This window comes from Lagenorhynchus albirostris, chromosome 6 (assembly GCF_949774975.1).
Source record: "Lagenorhynchus albirostris chromosome 6, mLagAlb1.1, whole genome shotgun sequence".
In the NCBI taxonomy this organism is placed as follows: Eukaryota; Metazoa; Chordata; class Mammalia; order Artiodactyla; family Delphinidae; genus Lagenorhynchus; species Lagenorhynchus albirostris.
The window spans coordinates 62851888-62868366 of NC_083100.1; the positions used below are offsets into that span (position 1 = coordinate 62851888).

Below are 16479 nucleotides of genomic sequence, written 5' to 3' on the forward strand. Positions count from 1 at the left end.
AAAGGTGTCTTTGGTTTCCTGTCAGGACCGAGACTTCAGTTCTGACCTTGCCCCTTCTTCTCTTTTCAGTGAGCCCTGCCTACCGCTGTGACAACTATACGGAATTCGACTGTAAAACAAACTACCGCTGCATCCTCCTGTGGGCTGTGTGCAATGGTTTCGATGACTGCCGGGACAACAGCGATGAGCAGGACTGTGGTAGGGAGGGGCTGCAGGGGAGGAGGGAGGGACAAACAACTTAGCAGGAGATGAGAGCAGATTTCCCACATCATCCTTCCTTTGTTCGCCTCTAATAACATGTTACATTTTTGTAGCATTTTACAGGGATATTGGGAGTTTACTTTATACGTCTTAAAGGAAATGTGTCTCAAAGGATACTATACTTGGGGAAGACCTTGCGAAGATATTAGGAATTTGTGTAATTTCTCCCAAATGCAGAATTCCTATTTACGCTTGACAAGTTTAAACTGTCTAATCTTAGAGATTGATTGAAAGGAATGAAAGGGGGAGTAGAGAAAAGATTTGGTATCTATCTCTAAAAAGGATATTTCAAAATCAGAATATTTCTTATTTGGAGATTTTCATATTCTGAATCTCCCTCTGACTTTCCACATCCTCTGTGTCTGGCAACATAGAAAATTTATGGACAAAAGACCAAATGAATGAATGGAATTTGCCAAGATTAGGCATATACTCTAACTTGAAAACAATGTCTCTGTGTGTGTGTGTGTGTGTGTGTGTGTGTGTGTGTGTGTGTTAGGTTTAGTTGGAAGAGAGGTAAGGAAGATATTGGGTTATTTTAATAACACTGAATCTAATCAACTAAAGACAATGTGATGGACATGTTTTGTTTGCTGGTGGCATCACTTAATTTTCCTTTCCAGGCCTTCATTGCAAATTGCAAGCCAGGGACCAAATCATTTTTTGAACAGCTTCTACAGAAGAGAATGGATCTAGTTTCTAACAGTAGGATAGATTCAGTTTAGCCTAGAGAGGAATCGTGACAGTGAATGTGGCTGGCATTCCTCTTTCTGGGAGCTTTGAGAATATGGTAGCGTAAGCCTCAGACCATCTCACAAGAAAGCCAGGACTACTTCGACGTTTCTTGACCATGGGTTTCTGAAGTATTTGCAATGACTATGCTTTGCAGAGTCGATGGCATGCAAACCTTCTGGGGAATTTCGCTGTACAAATCACCACTGCATCCCTCTTCGCTGGAGATGTGATGGGCACAATGACTGTGGAGACCATTCAGATGAGGAAAACTGTAGTGAGTGTTCAGGGTCCTTCATCCTTACGTGCCACTGGAGTGGTGATGTCTGCTCTTTGTCTGTAATTCAACTGTCTATGCCGTTCATCCTCAAAGGGTAGGAGGACGGCTACCTGATCTCTTGTTTTCTGACTGGTACATTACTACTTTTTCATCTCCTTCTCAGCTGCTTGTAATCAAGCTCTGGGAGAAGAATATTTACCCAAGTATATCTTTTGTCTCTTATTTATTTATTTACACTCAAGTTTATTATTTTTTTTCAAAAAGAACTTGAGGTGACTTACAATATATCATTGCCTTATGATATCTATCGATTTCAGATTAACATGAAATACATTCTGACTTTAGTCCCCTTTTGGAAGTAAGAAGGTATAGGCAGTTGAGAGAATCAGGGTGCTGGTTACACCTGCAATTACCAATTGACTAAAAACTTCTTACACAAAAGGGTGATCCAATTGGCATTTTATTGTTCATAAGAAAGTTCATGTTGAATCCTATAGGAGGTTATCTGGAGTTTCAGGAAATGAAAAATTATCTTAAGATTAAATCACCTTTGGACAAACTTTTTGACAAAGTCCATTCTTTACAGACTTACAATTGAGATGGAAAGTCTATTTTTGGAGGCTGGACAGTCTGGGACTTGGGACACAGGAGGGCGTTAGGCACAGAGGACACTTAGGCCAGTCCACAAGCCTGTCCCCTATGTATGATTCCTGGTGCCCTCTGATGGCCACGTGGCTTTCTTTTTCAGCCCCCCGGGAATGCACAGAGAGCGAGTTTCGGTGTGATGATCAGAGCTGCATTCCTTCTCGATGGATCTGTGACCAAAACAATGACTGTGGGGACAACTCAGATGAGCGGGACTGCGGTAACTGTCACAACTCTTTAAGGGGCTTTCCAGAGAGTCTTGTACTAGGGTCAGCATATTGGTCGGAAGTAGGGGCTTCACATGTGTGTTTGGAAGGTTTTTTAGACTTAAATGATTTCTGTGTAATTTATGTAATATATAAACCTTAGCATTACAGTACCTTCTGCTTTATATATATTTTCTATGTTTATGATTACCTTATAGCAGTCTAGATCAATAATAATAGGGGAAAATCTCAAGAGAGTTTTAAAAATCTCATTTTAACTTAAACCTCTGCTAGAAGCAGACTTTAATCTGCATGGACCTTATAAACAAATAAAAACATTGGTCTTCCTACTGTTCTCCAGAAAGTGGCCCTAAGATATATACGACTGTAGCTCCCTGGTGTAGAGGTCAGATGTTAGAATAGGAATCATAAACCCCAAGTAGTTTTATAGCTCTTACTGATTAAGGGTCGAGTCTGAGAAAAATCAGCGTGCAAAACAGTAAACGTTGGGGAGTTCAGGGTTCTGAGGAAAAGTTTAAGAGCTAGAGATATTTAATAGAGGGGAGATTGCTACTTCCATCTCCATATTTTGAACAGGGAAGGTGTACCTTTGAGAGTTGATTTACTCGCTAACCACAAGGCGTGGGTTTGTTGTGAGCCAGTCACTGGGTATGGATAGGAATGTGATGGAAGACTTACTACCCTCCACGGAACTAACAGTTGTCTGAGAATGCCAAGGCGTCCTGGAAATGACAGTCTTTTCTCTTCAGAGATGATGACCTGCCATCCTGGATATTTTCAGTGTGATAGCGGGCACTGCGTTCCTGACCAAATGAAATGCGACGGGTTTGCCGATTGTCACGATGCCTCTGATGAAGCCGCTTGTCGTAAGTTTCTAGACACCCGTGGCACCGTTTGTCTGAAATGTATGGATATGGCAGTTTAGACCCAACCTTTCCCATCAGCCACCACTTCTTATATTAAAAGACCATAGATATTTTCTATTCAGCGTTCATTGATAATTATCAGTTTACCTGGGGCCTGAGTCACCATGTCCATATATTTCACAGTAGCCATTCAAGTGCATTTCATTAATAATATTTCAAATAGAGAATATATTAAGTGTGCTAACGAAGTATTTATATGTTATCAGCTACTCTACAAATCGTTAATTGGATAAAAACTTGGCAGGTAAAAGAATATTCAAGCAATGAATAAAAGGGTATTCAAACATAATGAAGTCCCAGTATTAAACGTTTTCTGAATTGAATAATGGCATATAGAATTGTTTAAAAGTATAAAGCCGATATGATCATTTGCATTTTAGTCTTTTTGAATCACTGAATAAATATTAACTGTTGATGATTGTCTATGATGGATTTTGTTGGTAATGCGGTTGCCGCATCTTAAAACCTGGTTTCCAAGAGACTGTATAAATGGATGATGGGAAAAGCCAGTGCTGACACCACTGAAGGGTTGCACTTGCCTATAATGAAAAAGTGCAGTGCTGTCCACAGAATGACTCATGTCATTGAACACTGGGCTTGGTCATCTATCCTTAAGAAACATTCCATCAGAATTTCAGACAGTTTAAAGCCACAGAACATCTGGTTGAATCATGAAGAGCACGCTATAATGGAACTCTTTCCATTAGGAGAGCTCTTTCTGTAAAGGAGAAATAGCCGGATAGCTTTCCAAAAAGTATCTTTTTCTAATAATTTGACTATGTCTCCTCCCCACCAACAGCCACTCGCTTTCCCAATGGGGCATACTGCCCAGCTACTATGTTCGAATGTAAAAATCATGTTTGTATCCAGTCATCTTGGAAGTGTGATGGTGATAACGACTGTGGCGATGGTTCCGATGAAGAACTTCATCTGTGCTGTGAGTGAGAGAGACTGGGGCTGGTGTTGTCAATGTTTCTTACGTGGAGCCTGTGATCCAGGAGGGCGGTTGTACAATTTTTGAGTACTGGACACATGCTCTGCATTAGTGTGCTTTCACTTGGCCTTCCTGCTTAGTTCTCTACGTGGAACCTGAGAAAGTTGGGCAAGCATCCATAGTGTTAAACATTTTGTGGCCTTCAAAGGCAGTTGGCATAAATAGCGGCAGAACTGTTGTGGTTGAAGTCTGAGGTAGGGTGGGGCTGTACATCTCTCCTGCTCCATCCTACTTTCAGTGCCCCTCAGAGTACTTCTGCTAAACCCCCCGAGCTTCAGAGAACACCTTTAGGACATTTTAAACTAGTTAGTCCTTAGTCACTTCAAGTTACATCATAATTCAAGCCCATCTAATTCTTTTCTGTTGTATGATACATATTTATTTAAACATCTTTTTTTTTTAAAACATCTTTATTGGAGTATAATTGCTTTACAATGGTGTGTTAGTTTCTGCTGTATAACAAAGTGAATCAGCTATACATATACATATGTTCCCATATCTCTTCCCTCTTGCGTCTCCCTCCCTCCCACCCTCCCTATCCCACCCCTCTAGGTGGTCACAAAGCACCAAGCTGATCTCCCTGTGCTATGCGGCTGCTTCCCACTAGCTATCTATTTTACATTTGGTAGTGTATATATGTCCATGCCTCTCTCTCACTTTGTCCCAGCTTACCCTTCCCCCTCCCCATATCTTCAAGTCCATGCTCTAGTAGATCTGTGTCTTTAGTCCCATCTTACCCCTAGGTACTTCATGACCTTTTTTTTTTTTCTCGGATTCCATATATATGTGTTAGCATACGGTATTTGTTTTTCTCTTTCTGACTTGCTTCACTCTGTATGACAGACTCTAGGTGCACCACCTTGCTACAAATAACTCAATTTCATTTCTTTTTATGGCTGAGTAATATTCCATTGTATATATGTGCCGCATCTTCTTTATCCATTCATCTGTTGATGGACACTTAGGTTGCTTCCATGTCCTGGCTATTGTAAATAGAGCTGCAATGAACATTGTGGTACATGACTCTTTTTGAATTATGGTTTTCTCAGGGTATTTGCCCAGTAGTGGGATTGCTGGGTCATATGATAGTTCTATTTTTAGTTTCTTAAGGAACCTCCATACTGCTCTCCATAGTGGCTGTATCAATTTACATTCCCACCAACAGTGCAAGAGGGTTGCCTTTTCTCCACACCCTCTCCAGCATTTATTTGTTTTTGTTTTGTTTTGTTTTTAACATCTTTATTGGAGTATAATTGCTATATAATGGTGTGTTAGTTTCTGCTGTATAACAAAGTGAATCAGTTATACATATACATATGTCCCCATATCTCTTCCCTCCTGCTTCTGTTTATTTTTTAAACCAGTGAGTCTCAATTTGGGTACCCATCAGAATCACCTGGGGAGAGGTGTTTCAAAAGCACACGCTCTGGTCCCACCCTAGGCTTAGACCTATTGAACCAGAATGTCCAAGGACATGTCAGTCCTGGGCAAAACGTATATTGAGAAAGCTCCTTAGCTTTTAATTTAGTCTCCTGGTTGAGAACTACTGATTTTAACAAAGTGAATGAAAATAGAGTTTGTTTTGGTCATTTTGCTCCATGCTTTGAGTCATTGGAGAGACTTGAGGACAGTAGTTCTCAGAGTGTCATCTCTGTACTAGGAGAGTCAGTATTACCTGGGAACGTGTTAGAAATACAGATTCATGGGCCCACCCCAGATCTACCCGATCCGAATCTCTGGCAGGGAGACCTAGCACTCTCTGCATTAATAAGCCCTCCAGGTGATCCTGATGCAAGCTAAAGCTTAAGCATTTCATGTAAGTAAAAGCCCCCAACACAGGAGAAGACACTCCCAGAAACGTTACTTCTGGAACTCTTGGTTAACTCCTAGTCTGACTTAGCTGCAACTTGCTTCTGGGGTTCTCATCACCTCTTCCAGTCAGTTTCCTAGATTCATCTGCATCAGTGTGCTTTCACTTTCCTGCTTAGTTCTCTACTTGGGACATGAGAAAGTTGGGCAAGCATCCATAGTTTTAAACACTTTGTGGCCTTCGAAAACAATTCATTTTTAGCCCAGGGATTTGACTCTAGAAAATGATATATCAGAGTATTCCTTCCCCCCAGAGAACTTTGAATTAGCATACATTATATTTTCCCAGTGGCATCCCAACACTTTCCTTGCCACATCTTAGTTTTATATAAGGAACTAACCATGTTTTGTTTTGTTTTTCACTTGATCAATCTTGAAAAACATCTTAAGCATGTGTAACTTTCAAAGAAGAAGTCCTCAGGAAGTTGCTTCTCTCTAAAAGATAAAGTGCCCATAGTTAGTAAAATTAAACTTTGCGGAGGCAGAGACATATAGCCACATGAAAAAGTGACCAACACTGTTTTATAATGTTGCATTTCACAGCAAATAATTCTTGCAAAGTTCTATTAACGATACTTCCAAGAACCAGTTCTCAGAGCTGAATTTTTTTTTTTTTTTTTCTTTTTGCGGTACGCGGGCCTCTCACTGTTGTGGCCTCTCCCGTTGCGGAGCACAGGCTCCGGACACGCAGGCTCAGCGGCCACGGCTCACAGGCCCAGCCGCTCTGCGGCATGTGGGATCTTCCTGGACTGGGGCACGAACCCGTGTCCCCTGCATCGGCAGGCGGCTCTCAACCACTGCGCCACCAGGGAAGCCCTCAGAGCTGAATTTTTTCCCCCCAACCTCATTACAAGTCTCTCCTCTTGCTCCCTGTTTGTGGTACCAAGGCAGAAGGAAAATCAAACAGCTCAAGTCCTCCATGGGAAAGAGGAACACATGTGTGTTGAGTTCACTGAATTCCTGGTACATGCATAGAGGACCGTTTCCCTGTAGCAACTAAGGGACCTGGGTTCTACCTGTAGGTTCCTCACAGGGACACAAGCATGAGCCAGAGGTCTAATTCTGGATAATAAAGTGAGTCAGGGTTTGCTTATGAAATATCAACTTTAAGTGCAATAGGTGAGGGAATTCAGGTAGGAAAGTCCATTATGGTGTAAAACTTTAATGAAAAGACTTTGTGTTCTAGAGGCTCAATGATAACTCCAGTCAGAGGGACAAACAGTGGCCTCTTGGCTCAGGTATGGTCCTGCTGGCCTCTCCAGCCTCCTGGCCACCATTGTCCTCCTCACTCCATGCTTCAGCCCAGAGACCTTTTATTCAGGTCCAGAAGCCTGCCTTCCTGACTCAGAATTTTTCCATGTGAAGCCTCTTCTGACCCCTCCTCCCCCAGAACTATATCATATCTCCACAGTAGATGCTTTCACAGCATGTTTCCTTTGTGGCTCTTATCACAGTTGTAGTTGAATGGTTAATTTGTAAAGTCTGTTCTCCTGCTAGAATAAACATCCCATGAGGATAAGGATTGTGTCTTTCTTTTTCCCAATTGAATCTGATGCCCGGCACAGCGCCCCGGTGTCAACTAGACACTCAAGAGCTATTTGTCGATTGGTTAATCGAACAAGCCAATGAAGGGATGAATCAGGCAAGCCTGGCGCTGGCACAGGAGTGTTTTTAGATCCTGACCCTTACGTTTTGCTCTTAACCTGTACTTTTGCTTTTCCGTCTTGTGTTTTAGTGAGTGTTCCCTGTGATTCACCACACCGTTTCCGGTGTGACAACAATCGCTGCATTTATCGTCACGAGCTGTGCAACCATGAGGATGACTGTGGAGATGGAAGTGATGAGAAGAAGGAGAACTGTAAGCAAAAGTCAAAAGGGAGAAGGGAGGGTTTCCCTGGTGGCGCAGTGGTTGAGAGTCCACCTGCCGATGCAGGGGACACGGGTTCGTGCCCCGGTCCGGGAGGATCCCACATGCCGCGGAGCGGCTGGGCTCGTGAGCCATGGCCGCTGAGCCTGCGCGTCCGGAGCCTGTGCTCTGCAACGGGAGAGGCCACAGCAGTGAGAGGCCCGCATACAGCAAAAAAAAAAAGGAGAAGGGAAAAAGAAGGGCCCCCAATTTCTTGCAGTTTGCAAAATGTACCTCAGGGATTTCAGTTTGTTCTGTAGAGGCTTGAGCTGCACCTGTGAGTGCAGATCTCCATGGACATTATTGTTTGCAAGACCCTATAAACACGCATTACTCAGATGCAACCCTTCCCTGCTTCTTCCTATTTCATTTGAACCAGATGTTGGCAAGTTCCTTAAGAAAGTGAGAACAAACACTAAATAGTGTTTGAGTCACACTTGACAAACTAATGGTTTCTCTCTTTTCAAAGATGAGGTTTGGTCACTCTTCAGCCTAGAGTTTCTAACTGCCAATCTAGGCATGGGAAATTCTCAATGCCCCACTGAAAAGATCATGTTAAATAAGGCAGCTCTGGTGTTCACAGAGCTTATCTAATATCCTTCTTTAAAATGAAAATGTATTTCCCAGAAGAGAAAGATGATAGATTATTTTAAGAGATAAGTTTCAAACTGGCTGCATTTAATATTTTAGATATTGAAAAATCTGTGCTTGTACATTTTGAGACTGTTTTAAATCTATCCATTGAAGGAGAGAGCTGATTAATTTTCTGGGCAATTTAATTTACCTAGAAAAAGTCAGTGAGGAAAATTATTTCTCCTGAGTCGAATTACTTTTTTTCCTAAAAGGATATTATCTGGGAAAGTTTAGATAAATGCTTAACTTTTCTATTTTCTATTCCTTATATTGATGTGGGCTTAGAATGCTTACTGTCAGCTGCCATCCCAGATGGCCATCCCGGGGACTGGGTGTCAGGGGCACTTTGATACTATTGCCATGTGCAAGTTTGTACCCTCCCTCTCCCTCACCTTTTTGGGGCAGAGATGAACCTGTGGTTATAACATTGTTAATATGTTTGTTTGAAGCATAGCACAAAAGAATGAAAACCCAGAAATAAAACCTTTTTAAAAAATTGGAGCAGGTTTACCCCCTTCCCTCTTCTCTTTCCATTTTCCCTATCAGTCATGCCATTTTTCAGTGGAGCCAGACATTTGTAGCATGTGGTCAAATCCCAGAGTGGAAAAAAAGGGGTAGTAAACTAAAATTCTTCTTGTGGAGCAGGAAGTTAGAGGAATCACTGCTAGCCATCACAGTAGGCGAACTGCAACATTTCAATAGCTTAAAACAGCAGAGGACTAAAGTTTGATGAAGGTCAGGCAGCTCCCTCCATCCTGTAATTATGCCATCTGGAACACATAGCCTTCAAGGTTGCTGAGGCAGGAGAAGTGAGAAATGGAGGAGACAGTTTCCTAAGTTCCTGGGCCTGGAAGTGACAGGTGTCACGCATACTCACAGTCCATTGGTTGGCAGTAGTCACGTGGTCCCAATCTAACTGCAAGGGGGACTGGGAAATGCAGGGAAGTGCATGGATATTTAGTGAACACCATTTGTTTCTACCACAGTGTACCCTAGTGTCACTAAAATTCCCTGTGCACTTTTCTTTCCATGCGTAGAACACTCTTAACCCCTCCCCCAGGGACATAACCCAGAGTCCCTCTCGGTAAGTGAAATCCAGGAGCTCCAGGTGACAGGCATTAGTCATGCCATCCATTCCAGATGTGTTTCCTCTTGGTCTGGAGACCCATAAACTAAGACACTAGTTTTATTTGTGTCTCCTGCCCCCAGTAGATAGTGGTAGAACAGGGGGAGCATAATGGAAATAAACATCCTCATTGGGAAAGAAAGAATGAGAGACTCCTTGCCGTCCCTGTTCTGTAGCAATTCTGAAATGCCACTGGGCCATGGTGGCACATGTTGGCCCGGGACAGTCCTGATGTACGTCTGTTGCCCTAGTGGAATTGTTACTAGAGCTCCTTTCCCTCTCACAAGCGTATCGACTTGGAGAGTAAATTGTATGTTTACCCTGTGCAGACATTGTGAAGGCCCTTATATAGTGGGGATCGGAGGAGATTCATTGATGAGGTCAAGACTCTGCTCTCAGAGGAACACCTATGCCCATTTTTCCTCATTGTCTCTGCCTCCACCCTTTGGGAGTGGTTGCTTGTCTATATCCCTCTTCAAATGAAGAGGGAACAGGGGAGTATGCCCTCCTGAGGGGCAGTACAGCTTTCCCAGCCACTCCCTGCTTGTAGAAGCTTGGGGGCCCAAGAGTGTTGTCACCTCAGTCACAGTGTTTTGGTTTATTTGGTCGTATGTTTCGGAAACCGAGCAGGCTTTCGATCTGCTTGCTTTCGGTTACTTCTAAGTGTCAATAACCTTACTCAGTGTTTTTGTTTGTTTGTTTGTTTTGGTTTGGGTTTTTTTTTTTTGAGACACAGTTCTTGAATTTGTTGCATTTCTTTGCTTAGTTTCCCTCACGCACCTTTGGGTCAACTTTGTCAGTTACATTCAGGCCAGAAAAGTAGATGGGCAGTCATTTAATTCAACTAAGAGATTTGACTGGTCCTTTTTAAACTTCAGAGTCTTGTGTCATCTAAATGCAGTAGGTTCTCTGCAAACTGCAGATTTCTGGACTTTATTTTCATGGATTTCTGCTTGTAAATCAACTAGTTCTTCCCCGAGCTCATCTCTTTCTTGCCAAACTCAGGTAATGGCAACCCGTGCACATTATTAACATTCCATTTTCTAACCTCTTTGCCCAGATTGGCAAGTTCAGTAAACATGTGGTCCGCCCTCCAGTTTTTCCAAGGTGACAGCTTTACAAATCCTTTGCCACTGCGTAACACAGGCCTCCATCTTTCCCTCCTTTGGGATCACTTTCCTCGTTGCCTGCCTCCTGACTGACGCCAATGCCGAATATTTTAGGTTTTGTTATGGAAGTGCCCTACTTCTATATCATTTAGGGTAATTAATACTAGTGACCGCAACCAACAAATCTCAAACTCTCAGTGGTGTGACGTAGCCAAGGCTTATTTCTCACTCACGTAAAGGCCGGTGCAGGTTGCACGCCCTTCTCCATCTTGACGCGAGGCCACCTGATACACATGGTCCCTGGGTTGCTGAGCAGGGAGGCACATAGGCTTTAATAGCTTCAGCTCAGAAGTGACACGTGTCACCTCCAACTCATAGTCCATTGGCCTGAACTAGACACATGGTCCCAACCTAACTGCAAGGGAGACAAGGAATTGTAGGGAAGCTCATGAGCTTATTTGTGGAAATACTGCCTCTGCCACAGAAGGAAGCGTCATGTTTCACAGAAGAAAAAGTTTTGACTTTATCTTATTCTTAAATTTTAGGTGTAGAACCGACTCCTAGACCTTGTACAGCAGATGAATTTAAGTGTAGCAATGGACGTTGCATTTCACAGCACCTGGTATGTGATGATGTCAATGACTGTGGTGACCATTTTGATGAGACGGGATGCAGTAAGTAAATACTTATTTTTATACTTAATTGTAGTGACTCAGGTTAACCTACTGGAACCATGCAATAACATAAAGTAGACGATAACCGTGTTTCTCTTTAACTTACACATTGTGTTCTGAACTGCAGTCAAGCCCATAGCTACCTGTTATTGAACACTTATTCAATACCAGACATTGTGCTAAACAGTACATGGATTATTTCATTTCATCCCTGTAACAATCCTGTGAGTTAGGTATGGTCTGTCTTTCTGTTTCTCTCTTTTATACAAGTGAGGAAACCAGCTTACAGGTTAAATAAATTGGCTATGTCTTCCTGTCATTAAGAAACTGAGTCAGGATTTGAACTCTGATCTGTTTAACTGCAGGGCGTATCCTCTTCCCAGTTCATTAGGTGCCTCTCAGCACCTTGAAGCCATTAATTTTGTTTCTTAGTTTGTACATTTTTTCATCTTAAGCCAAATGCAGTATCTTTGGCACATAGGGGAAGCGTGGTCGGTGAGAATGGAAATGTCACAGGGGACCTTGGAAGGACCACTTCTTTTTAAGAGAGGATTTTGTGTAGGGAAAGGATGATGTATGCAATCAGGGGATGATTCTAGCTTAATATTGTGATGGAAATCTTGGAAGGGCATGCTAATTATTCGCACTTTGGTAGTCCTTTATAGCATTTATTTATGTATGCTTTCACATACATTTCTCTAATTTGTCACTCAAGATAGCTCCAGGGGATTACTGCTATTATGTCTAACTATATAATAAAGCTCAGAGAGCTTAAGTAACTTGCTTGAGGTCACACAGAGTGGCAGAGGCAGAATTTGAACAGTCCTGGGACTGCAGTCTGGAAGAGCCGGCTTCTAGCTCCTCTGCAACTAGCTGTGCCACTTGGAGTACGTACTGACTTCGTCAGGCCTCGATTTCTTCTTAGGAAAAAGGAGGGAGTTCTTCAAACCCTACAAGTCTGGACTTAGTCACCTTAGTTAGCTGCACATGCTTTCCATTTTGTGGGCTTTAATCGCCTTTTTCTGAGGCGCCCCAAAGATTTCCTGGCAAATTTTCTCCTGTGTGGGTTACAAAAGAAGATGAAGAATCAGCCATATTGAGTTGATTTGCCATTCGTTTCACACACTTTCTCAATGGGGCCTGGAGTTTTTGACATAATAATGTGACTTGATTAAATATTTAAAAAGCGTAAACATGATGGAATTTGTAAAACCCAGAGGTAGATTTGGGTTCTGCTGCCTAGAGACTGATATGTGAATGGTTCCAGGACTTGGGAATATTTCCAAGTTAGGCTCAGGTCAAACATTGGTTTCTCTTTTAGTTACCTGTGCCAATTAAAAGCCTTAAAATTAACCTCAGTACTTTTAATTCAAATGACATTTAATTAAAAGCAGGGTTTATTTAAAGGAAATAGGTATCACAGGCATTAATATGGTATGGAAGCAGCATTTCTTTTCAGATATTAAGCGGATCTGTGATATGGAATTCAGTCTTACTGCAGTGGGCTAATTTGACTAAGACATAGAATTCTTATGTAAACACCAGTTCTTTGATGCTGCTAGTCCACTTGCTTTCCTTTTCTTTTCCTTTCTTCTCCTCTTCCTCCTGCTTTTCTTTTAAACAGGATCACTGAAGTGTTTTGGACATGTGTTTTCTTTTTTAAAAGTATTTTAAAATCATGAAAGGAAAGACATTAACATTTTGCTCACACCATTGAGGGATAAAGAAAAGAAGTTAACCTCAGGTTGCAAATATTATTTATGTGATTACAGAGATAGATTGACCTGCTATTTCTCTGTCTGGTAGTTCTTATTCCTTCTTCATAAAATGGAAAATAGAGTGTCTACTTCCGAAATAGAGTATCATATATCCGGGTTGGGGGAGATCTCTTGTATTATGAATTAAAATGGTGATTGTTTTCAAATGAAAAAAGTTACAGGAAGGTCTTTACATTTGAGGATGAATCTCATAATGTTAGAGGGTTCTGCTCTCGTTAAAGACTCTTGCTTCACAAGAGTATAACTCACTCAAGGGAACACTTGGTCCAGAAATTTTTACCTCCTGGGATCCCTAATCACATTGTAGATTTTAGAGCTGGGGAGGAAATCACAGAGCCTCATGGTGCACTTGAGACTCAGAGAGGTTATGTGACTGGCTCAAGGCTATTCATGTTGATAAAAATAGGGTCACATTTATTGAGCAATGCTGTGGAGACATTACTTACCCACCTTACAGAAATTTAAAAGGTAATAGAGAAATACTATGAGAAACTTCATGCCAACGCATTAGACAACTTAGGTGAAATGGATAAATTCTTAGACAAAAAATGCTAAAACTGCCTCAGGAAGAAATAGAAAATCTGAACAGACCTATTTAGCAATGTGTCATTGTTAAGAGCTCAGACTAGACCTTTATTATAAGAGTTTCACGTATAAAGCTTTCCAGTATGAAATCCAAGGGCAGCATTCCATTGAAGGTTATTGTGCTTTATTTTGTGTTTTTGAAACTGAATGTTTTTAGTTTATTCAAACCACATATACCCATGGTCATTGTACCTTAAGGCAGCGGTCCCCAACCTTTTGGCACCAGGAAGACAATTTTTCCACGGATGGGAGCTGGAGGTGGGGTGATGGTTCAGGCGGTAATGCGAGCAATGGGGAGCGGTGGGGAGTGGTGGGGAGCGATGGGGAGCAGTGGGGAGCGATGGGGAGCAATGGGAAGCAGTGGGGAGCGATGGGGAGCAGTGGGGAGCGGCAGATGAAGCTTCGCTCGCTTGCCCGCTGCTCACCGCCTGCTGTGCGGCCCTGTTCCTAACAGGCTGTGGACCAGTAGTGGTCTGCGGCCTGAGGGTGGGGGACCCCTGCCTTAAGGGACCCTGAGAAGTGGCTAAGTTCACTTCATTGCCTACTATAGAAGACAAATAGATATAGATCTATTTTTATTTAAAAGAATTGAGTCAGGAGATACCTGTATCAGTGTCTTTTATTTATACATGTGTGTATATATATACATGTATACACACATTTGAGATGTATCTATTTATATATAAACATTATTTATATATAAATATAATTATATAATATTAAGATAGTGGAGCAGGTGGTTACAGTTGTAAAGAGTCCCTGGCTGTGATTCTGTCCAGAACTGGATGCTCTGAGAATGAGCCTGGCAGTGCTGAGTATAATCGGAAAATTGCCTCAAGGATCTACCATTACATGTATTTGTACAAATGGTTTTCAAGCCATTATCAGATATCCCTATACAGAGGTCTCTGGTACTCTGCAAAGCTTATGGAACGGGGTCCTCTCAAGGTGTTCTATAATTGGCTATCTGTAGGTGTTCTTCTGATACACCACTTGACTCTTCATTTGTGGCTGATGTGCTTTGTACTTTTCATTTGTAATGCTGGGATTTTGTTTTTCAGATACAGGAAAAGAAAGGTCATGTGCTGAAAATCTATGTGAACACAACTGTACCCAATTAAGTGAAGGAGGATTCATCTGCTCCTGTAGACCTGGGTTCGAAGCCAATAGTTTTGACAGAAACTCCTGTGAAGGTAGAGTATATTTCCTCCACTTCCTATTAGAGAGAACCTTGTACTTTTTAGATTCTCCATTCATTCCCTTTTACTAAACATGGTTTAATTCCCTTCGTGGGGCTAAGCTCATGGTCCTAGCTCATGAGCTAGGACCATGACTCAAGGAGGCCAGTTGCTTTTTCCCCAGGCTATCTTACTGGTGCCTTGCAGAGTATCGGGCCATAGCTCATCTTCAGTAATGTCTGTGAAATTGATATGACTAATGAAGACCTGAGTGATGATGGCTACTTACTGTACCAGTGTCTGAGATCAAATTTTCTTTTTTTTCTTTTTAACATCTTTACTGGAGTATAATTGCTTTACAATGTTGTGTTAGTTTCTGCTGTATAACAAAGTGAATCAGCTATACAACACAAGCCTTACTTTCTTCAAACAACACGTATGTATTACATAGCTCCTTACGTCAGACAGAAATGAGTTCCCAGGTGCGGAGTCCTCAGGGAGCTTATCAAGAATGGTAAATATCAAGTATGATTTTAGGTGTATTTGATCATTTGAATTTACTGTGCCTATCTCACGATGTGCCACACGCAGATGATTAGAATCGTTCTTTTAAGGGCTGAAGCTTAAGAACTCAATCGAAAAAACCAATCAATGACTTCCCTTTCTGACGCCAATTAGCAGGAGGGAAGTGGTACCAAACATCAACAGCACAACAGCTGCTTCCCCAAAGGGAAAATCTTATTCTGTTGTTGTACAGAGTCAGACTGCTTCCGTTTAAATCTGGTCTTTGGGGTTTGGGGTTCAATAATAGTCCCTACCTCAGAGAGTCTTGTTGGAAGATTAAATGAGGAAAAAGCATGAAAAGCATGTGAAACGGTGTCTGAAACTTGGTCAGTGTTCCACAAACATTGGCATCATCGCTTATGTTCATCTGCACCCTTCTCATCCTTATTGCTCGTGAATATGGCTTTAAACAGAAGCAGGGTCTCTAAGGAATGGGTGGGAGCAGATGTTGCCCACTTGGTTTTATTTTGCCTACAGACGTCAACGAATGTGAGCAATTTGGGGTTTGTCCCCAGAACTGCCTCAACACCAAAGGAAGTTACGAGTGTTCCTGCGCCGAAGGGTTCAGGTCCGTGACTGACAGCCACGGAGGACGGTGTGCAGCTGACGGTAGGACGATTGACCTCGGGATTAACTGATGTACTCAGCAATGCTGATGAGTACAGTGTACCAGGAAATAAACTTTAGAGTCTTATTTTGTAAATTCACCAGCTACTTCTCTTCCAACACCCATCCACCCTCTTCTCCTCTCTCCTCCCCTGCCAAATTAAAACACTAACTACAGCCCCCCAACAAATACATAGGAGTTAAAACAAGAGTCAGGGGTTACCTATTATTCTGGATTTAGCCTCTGGTCCACCTGGATAAAAACTTCAGAAAGTGGGCAAGATGTCACTCTCCAGAGGATTCAAACAACAAGTGCTTCCCTGTAGGATGGTGGTCACCAAAAGCTCCCAGTCCACTGAGGTCAAGGTTTGAGGCCCAGTAATCCA

At 42.1% G+C, this 16479-nt stretch overlaps 1 protein-coding gene across 1 annotated transcript in view; it reads left to right on the top strand.

The window, feature by feature from the left end:
• Window positions 1–16479, top strand: part of LRP2 (LDL receptor related protein 2) — a 174523-nt gene that overhangs the window by 135945 nt on the left and 22099 nt on the right. Inside the window, exons 57-65 of the mRNA XM_060151182.1 lie at window positions 70–198; window positions 1151–1270; window positions 2022–2138; window positions 2895–3011; window positions 3871–4008; window positions 7670–7792; window positions 11254–11382; window positions 14807–14938; window positions 15965–16096. Coding sequence (XP_060007165.1) covers window positions 70–198; window positions 1151–1270; window positions 2022–2138; window positions 2895–3011; window positions 3871–4008; window positions 7670–7792; window positions 11254–11382; window positions 14807–14938; window positions 15965–16096 — 1137 coding nt within the window. The remainder of the gene's footprint in view (window positions 1–69; window positions 199–1150; window positions 1271–2021; window positions 2139–2894; window positions 3012–3870; window positions 4009–7669; window positions 7793–11253; window positions 11383–14806; window positions 14939–15964; window positions 16097–16479) is intronic.